Source organism: Saimiri boliviensis, chromosome 4, assembly GCF_048565385.1.
Source record: "Saimiri boliviensis isolate mSaiBol1 chromosome 4, mSaiBol1.pri, whole genome shotgun sequence".
Taxonomy (NCBI): Eukaryota; Metazoa; Chordata; class Mammalia; order Primates; family Cebidae; genus Saimiri; species Saimiri boliviensis.
The window spans coordinates 21216620-21224393 of record NC_133452.1 but is presented as its reverse complement, the minus strand read 5'-3'; the positions used below and the strand labels follow the sequence as shown (position 1 = coordinate 21224393).

The window sequence follows — 7774 nt, the reverse complement described above, 5'->3', positions numbered from 1 at the left end:
CTTATAAATGGATCCATTCTAAATGGATATTAATCATGATTGACTAGGATTAATTAATAGTCATCCCTTAAAACTAGGAAGAAACATATGAAACACATGAAATATATATCTAACAATATGCGAACACATTCTGATTCTGTTAGAAAGGAAGAAGTACACTTTGGGAGGCGAGGCAGGTGGATCAGTGGAGGTCAGCAGTTGGAGACCAGCCTGACCAATATGGTGAAGCCCCACGTCTACTAAAAATACATTAGCCACGTGTAATGGCAGGTGCCTGTAATCCCAGCTATTTGGAAGGCTAAGGCAGGAGAATGGCTTGAACCTGGAAGGTGGAGGTTGCAGTGAGCTAAGATCTCACCATTGCCCTATAACCTGGGCCACAAGAGTGAGACTCTGTCTCAAAAAAAAAAAAAAAAAAAAAAAAAAAAAGCCGGGCGCAGTGGCTCACTTCTGTAATCCCAGCACTTTGGGAGGCCAAGGCTGGTGGATCATGAGGTCAGGAGATCGAGGCCATCCTGGTCAACATGGTGAAACCCCGAAAAATACAAAAAATTAGCTGGGCATGGTGGCATGAGCCTGTAATCCCAGCTACTCAGGAGGTTGAGGCAGGAGAATTGCCTGAACCCAGGAGGCAGAGGTTGTGGTGAGCCGAGATCACACCATTGCACTCCAGCCCGGGTAACAAGAGCGAAACTCCGTCTCAAAAAAAAAAGAAAGAAAGAAGTAGAGAGAAAGGCTTCTCTGTAGACAACCAATGGGACTATTTGCAAAACATTAGAATAGACTTTTTCTGCTGTTCTTCTTTCTTGTTCATCTTCTAGGTTACATGTTTGTAAGGTCTTTACAACCTAATCACTTTTAGTATTTTCATCCCCACCCCCAGCCCCCCCGCCTTTTTTTTTTTTTTGAGACAGAGTCTTGCTCTGTCACCAGGCTGGAGTACAGTGGTATGATCTTGGCTCACTGCAACCTCTGCCTCCCAGGTTCAAGCAATTTTCCTGCCCCAGCCTCTTGAGTAGCTGGGACTACAAGTGCACGCTACCATGCCCAGCACATTTTCGTATTTTTAGTAGAGATGGGGTTTCACCATGTTGGCCAGGATGGTCTCAATCTCTTGAATTCATGATCTGCCCACCTTGGCTTCCCAAAGTGCTGAGATTACAGGCGTGAGTCACTGCACACGGCCTTAGTATTGCTCTTTAAAAATGTTTGATGGTCTGCAATTATGCAGTTATATTTGTAAGTTCCTGGGTAGGATGACTAGGTCTGTGTTAAATTACTTTTTTATCTCTTAGCAGAAAACTATTTTAAAAAAAGAACTGTCTTTTCCTTCGGCATGCCACTGAAGATCTTGGTGTCGCTATGGGCCGCCGCCCCGCCCGTAAGAACAAGCCGTACCCAAAGTCTCGCTTCTGCCGAGGTGTCCCTGATGCCAAGATTCGCATCTTTGACCTGGGGCGGAAGAAGGCAAAAGTGGATGAGTTTCCACTCTGTGGCCACATGGTATCAGATGAATATGAGCAGCTCTCCTCTGAAGCCCTGGAGGCTGCCCGAATTTGTGCCAATAAGTACATGGTGAAAAGTTGTGGCAAAGATGGCTTTCATATCCGAGTGCGGCTCCAACCCTTCCATGTCATCCGCATCAACAAGATGTTGTCCTGTGCTGGGGCTGACAGGCTCCAAACAGGCATGCGAGGTGCCTTTGGAAAGCCCCAGGGCACTGTGGCCAGGGTTCACATTGGCCAAGTGATCATGTCCATCCGCACCAAGCTGCAGAACAAGGGGCACGTGACTGAGGCCCTGCGCAGGGCCAAGTTCAAGTTCCCTGGCCGCCAGAAGATCCACATCTCAAAGAAGTGGGGCTTCACCAAGTTCAATGCCGATGAATTTGAAGACATGGTGGCTGAGAAGCGGCTCATTCCAGATGGCTGTGGGGTTAAGTACATCCCCAATCGTGGCCCTCTGGACAAGTGGCGGGCCCTGCACTCATGAGGGCTTCCACTGTGCTGTCCCCTCATAGTATGAACCAATAAATGTACTTCTTGTCCAAAAAAAAAAAAAAAAAAAAAAAAACTGGACAGAATCATTAAAAACAACCATCACAAAGTACTAGAAGATGACCAAAGGCAAAAAACAAGTTAAGGAAAATCTACTCATGAAAAACTGCTCCTGCATGAAGTAAGACCAATAAGACTGTGGGCTTCTTAACTGAAAAGGTTCTCATCCTTTCTCTTCCACAGCTCAAGTGGTAAAGACCATTATCCAGTAGCAGCTGATTTGTTGTTATCAGGTGGTGAAAACTTGTCTTTTCCAGCTGGAGATGACAGATTCAGTTTAGGGTAGGAGGATAAAGCTTGTAGCCTTATCAGACAGCATAACTACTTCAATTCAAGGAGGATGGAAACCAGCTAGAAATTTAAATGTGAGGTATTGGAAGTGAGAGCTGTAGATGGGCTAAAATAAAACTTTCTACAAATCTCTGGATAATTGCTAAACTACATATATATGGGGGAGAACCCAGAGAGCTCATTAAAAGTGAGGACCAAAGGGAATTTTATAATTGGTTGTGACTTTGAAAGCACTCCTCAACTTACACACAGCTTGAGTGTGAAAGGATAGAAGCTTTATGGGCCAGAAATGTCTAAGTATAATCTTTGCCAAATAATTAGCCTGTTGGGCTATGTGGGCACAGGAAGAGTTATGGAATAAGGCTAAAAAAAAAGCAAACATAAATTTGAGCAAAGACATCAGAAGTTGTTTATTGTAGTGTAGACATTTCTCAGCTTACATACAGGTAATTTACTAAAATAAACACGAAACAACCCTCTCGAAAAAAAAATAAATATAATTTCTTCAGTGTATTATCTACCATGTCCAATTTTCACTTTAAAAATTATTAGACATTCAGAGAAACAGAGCAAATCTACAGGTTTAACCCAGACACAGTCAATAGAAATGGACTCCAAGTAGGCTCAAATGTTAGATTTTAGTATAAGGAGACTTCAATATATATGTTAAAGAATTAATAGAAAATACACTAAAAATGAGTTAAAATAAGAAATCTCAATAGAAAAATAGAAGCTATGGAAAAGGCCACATGGAAATTCTGCAGCTGAAAAAGTAAAATAATTGAAATTTAAAATTCACTAGATAAATTTACCTTCAGATTTGAGATGTCAGAAGAAAGAATCAGTGAAATTGAATATAGATCAATAGATTATCCAGTCAGTCTAAAACCAACCAATCAAACAATCAAAAAATTCAAGGAAAAAGGGGATGGGAAAAAAAGCAAATAGCATCTTAGACATATGTGGGGCAACATTAAGTATTTTAGCATGTATAAAAATGAGCTCCAAAGGAAAGGAAAGAAAATAAAGAGTGGAAAAAATGTGAAGAAACAGTGAATCCAAACTTTCTTTATGTTATGAAAATACCAACTTACACGTCAAGATGCTCAGAAAACACCAAGTTGGCTAAATACAAAGCCATACCCAAAAATGTCATAGTCAAACTGCAAGACAAGGAGAAAATTTTGAAAATGGCGAGAGGAAAATGACACGTTGCATAAACAGTGAAACAATACAAGACGGCTGACTTTACATCAGAAATAATGGAGGCCAGACAGGAATAGAATGATAAATTCAAATTGCTGAGGAGAAAAAAAGGTCAGCCAAGAGTTCTATAGCAACCAAACTCTTCAACTGGTAAGAGAAAGTAAAGATATTTTCAGATAAGCCAAACTGACACAATTCATTGCTAGAACTGTACTATAGGAAATACTAATGAAATCTCTTTAGGCTGAAAGGAATTTGTATCAGTTCGTAACTTGGATCTCTGTTAAAAATATTTAAAAATTTTTAAATATATATGTTTGATGAAAAATTATGACCTATTATGTATTTTATTTCTTTCTCAGTAATTATTATTTAAAATAGGAAGTCAGTAGAGATATAGAAAACATGAACAATAATAACAACCAATTTGACCTCATAGAATTTCACTTCCAAGCAGCAGAATATTTATCTTTTCTTCTCTGTCTCTACTAGTCTTTTATAATTTTTATTTTTTTAATTGTACTTTAAGTTCTGGGGTACATGTGCAGATCTTGCAGGATTGTTGCATAGGTACACACATGCCATCATGGTTTGCTGTCTCCATCCCCACATCCCCTACATTAGGCATTTCTCCCAATGTTATCCCGCCCCAAGTTCCCTACTCCCTGCTGTTCCTCCCCTAGTCCCCCACCCCAAAACATATTCCAGTGTGTGATGTTCCCCTCCCTGTGTCCATGTGTTCTCATTGTTCAACACCCACTTATGAGTGAGAACATGCAGTGTTTGGTTTTCTGTTCTTGAGCCAGTTTGCTGAGAATGATGGTTTCCAGATTCATCCATGTCCCTACAAAAGACATAAACTCATCGTTTTTTATGGCTGCATTGTATTCCATGGTATATATCTGCCACATTTTCTTTGTCCAGTCTATCATTGATGGACATTTGGATCGATTCCAGGTCTTTGCTATTGTAAACAGTGCCACAATGAACATACGTGTGTATGTGTCTTTCTAACAGAACGATTTATAATCCTTTGGGCATATACCTAATGGGATTGCTGGGTCAAATGATATTGCTATTTCTAGACCCTTGAGGAATCACCACACTTTCTTCCACTAATTTACACTCCCACCAACAGTGTAAAATTGTTCTTATTTCTCCACATTCTCTCCAGCATCTGTTGTCTCCAGTTTTTTTAATGATTGCCATTCTAACTGGCATGAGATGGTATCCCAATGCAGTTTTGATTGGCATTTCTCTAATGACCAGTGATGATGAGCATTTTTTCATACATTTGTTGGCCTCATATATGTCTTCTTTTGTAAAGTGTCTGTTCATATCCTTTGCCCACTTTTGAATGGATTTGTTTGTTTTGTTTCTTGCAAATCTGTTTTAGTCCTTTGTAGATTCTGGATATTAGCCCTTTGCCAGATGGGTAGATTGCAAAAATTTTTTCCCATTCTGTTGGTTGCCAGTTTACTCTAATGATTGTTTCTTTTGCTATGCAGAAACTCTTAAGTTTAATTAGATCTCATTTGTCTATTTTGGCTTCTGTTGCCATTGCTTTTGGTGTGTTAGTAATGCTCATTATTTTTAAGTGCACATCGAGCAATCACCAAGATAGACTATCTGGAGGGCCATAAAATTAATTTCAATGAATTTAAAAGGATTAAAATTATAAAAAATATGTTATCTGTCCACAATGGAATTAACTCAGATATTAACAACAGAAATATATCTGAGAAATTCCCAATTATGTAGAACTTAACACACTTTTAAGTAACTCATGTGTCAGAAAAGAAAATTTTTTAATTTTCTTGAACTAGATGAAAATAAAAATACAATATATGAAAATTGTTGAATGTAGCTGAAAGAGTGCTCAAAGGAAAATATATAACTTTATATGAGTATATTATAATAGAAGAAAGTTTTAAAAACAATACAAGTTCTTACCTTAATAACTAGAAGAGAAGATCAATAAAACACCATGTAAGTAAGTGGAAGAACAGAACATTTTTAAAAGATCAAAGTGGAAACCAATAAATAGAAATTAATAAAATTTACAAAATAGAAAAATCAATAAAACTAAATCTTAGAAAAAATGAATAAAATTAATTCAACTTTGGCTAGCTGGATCAAAAAAATGTTGGACAGATACAAACAACCAATATCAGTAATGAAAAAAGGGACAGTACTATATATCCCACAAAAATTAAAATGATACTAAGGAAACACTATGAACAACTTTATATCAATATTTTTGACAACTTAGCGGCAATAGAAATTTTCAAATAAAGGTATCAATTACCAGAATTGACTCAAGAAGAAATAGAAAACTTGAAAATCTCTATATGTAGTAAAGGAATTAAATTACCAATTAAAAATGTTTTCACACAGAAAAGTTGTGGCACAGATGAATTAACTGCTAAATCAAACACATAAGAAATAAATAATACCAATCCTGCAAAAAAAGTTCTTTCAAAAAATAGAGAATGAAGAAAACTTCTCAGCTCATTTTATAAGGCCAAGATTTCCCTCAATATATAGATGAAAAAATATATCACAAAGAAGAAAAAGAACTACTGAGCCATATAATTAATAAATATAGATACAAAAGTCCTTAACAAAATATGAATAAACCTGCAACATACAAAAAGAATAATAGATCACGAATAACTAGGGTTTGTCACAGAAATGCAAGGTAGGGTTATCATTCAAAAACCGTTTAATGCACTATACCATGTTACCAGAATAATTGGGAAAAATCTTAATAAACAGAGAGATAGCATTTAACAAATTCCAATGCCAATTTATGATTTAAAAAATTCAACTTTCAATAGGATGCAAGATGGCCTAATAGGAACAGCTCTGGATTGCAGTTCCCAGTGAAAACTGGGATGGTCCAGCTGTGAGGTGAAGGGCATCTGACATTACTGAGACAGTACACCACTACTGAGGCAGTCCACCATTACCGAGGCAGTCTGCCATTAAAAACACAGTCTGCCATTACTGAGGCACACTGCCATTACCAAGGAAGTTCTAACTATACCTCTATAAACAAAACTGCAAGGAAGTTCACACAGCAGCTGGGCAGAGCCCATGGCAGCTCAGCAACACCTCTGCTGGTAGACTGACTAGGCTACCTCCTCGCTGGGCAGGGAATCCCTGAAAAAAGGCAGTAGCACATCAGGAACTTATAAATGAAGCCCCACCTTCCCGGGACAGAGCACTGGGGGAAAAAAGGCGTTTATGAGTTCTGCTGCAGCAGACTTAAACATACCTGCCCAGCAGCTCAGAACGGAACAATGGAGCTCACAGCTCAGCACTTGAGCTCCTATAATGGACAGACTGTATCCTCAAGCAGCTACCAGACCCCTGTATATCCAAAGAGACACCTCATAAAGGAGAGCTCAGGCTGACATCTGGCGGATATCCTTCTGGGACAAAGACAAGAGAGGAAGAAACTGGCAGCAACCCTTACTCTTCTGCAGCCACTACAGGCAATCCCCAGGCAAGCAGGGTCTTGAGTGGACCTCCAGCAGACCTACAGCAGAGGGGCCTGACTGTTAGAAGGAAAACTAAAAAACAGAAAAAAAATAACTTCAACATCAACAAAAATGATGTCCATTCAGAGACCCCATCTGAAAGTCAGCAACAACAAAGACAGCAGGTAAATAAATCCACAAAGATGGGAAGAAACCAGTGCAAAAAAGATGAAAACACCCAAAACCAGAAAGCCTCTCCTCCTCCAAGGGATCACAGCTCCTCATCAGCAAGGGAACAAGGCTGGATGGAGAATGAGTCTGATGAATTGACAGAAACAGGCTTCAGAAAGTGAATAATAACAAACTTCTCTGAACTAAAAAAACATGTTGTAACCCAATGCAAAGAAACTAAGAACATTGAAAATAGTTTTGATGAAACACTAATGAGAATAAGCAGCTTAGAGAGCAATATAAATGAATTGATGGAGCTGAAAAACAACATGGGAACTTTGCAAAGCATACACAAGTTCAAATAGCCAAATCGACCAAGCAGAAGAAAGGATATCAGCGATTGAAGATCTACACAATGAAATAAAATGAGAAGGCAAGATTAGAGAAAAAAGTGTAAAAAGAGGTGAACAAAGCTGCCAAGAAATATGGGATGATATGAAAAGACCTAATCTACATTTAATAGGTGCACCTGAATGTGACGGAGAGAATGAATCCAAGCTGGAA

The 7774-nt window shown here is 38.5% G+C and overlaps 1 protein-coding gene across 1 annotated transcript; it reads left to right on the top strand.

The window, feature by feature from the left end:
* Positions 1–1330: 1330 nt before the first annotated feature.
* Positions 1331–2066, top strand: LOC101031767 (large ribosomal subunit protein uL16-like). Its single transcript, XM_010337518.3, has one exon. It carries the CDS (start codon positions 1363–1365, stop codon positions 1990–1992), a length of 630 nt encoding a protein of 209 aa, XP_010335820.2. The 5' UTR covers positions 1331–1362; the 3' UTR covers positions 1993–2066.
* Positions 2067–7774: the final 5708 nt, after the last annotated feature.

Bases quoted from the DNA above. Each gene is read 5' to 3' on its own strand.
- LOC101031767 (XM_010337518.3), top strand. From the start codon at position 1,363: ATGGGCCGCCGCCCCGCCCGTAAGAACAAGCCGTACCCAAAGTCTCGC.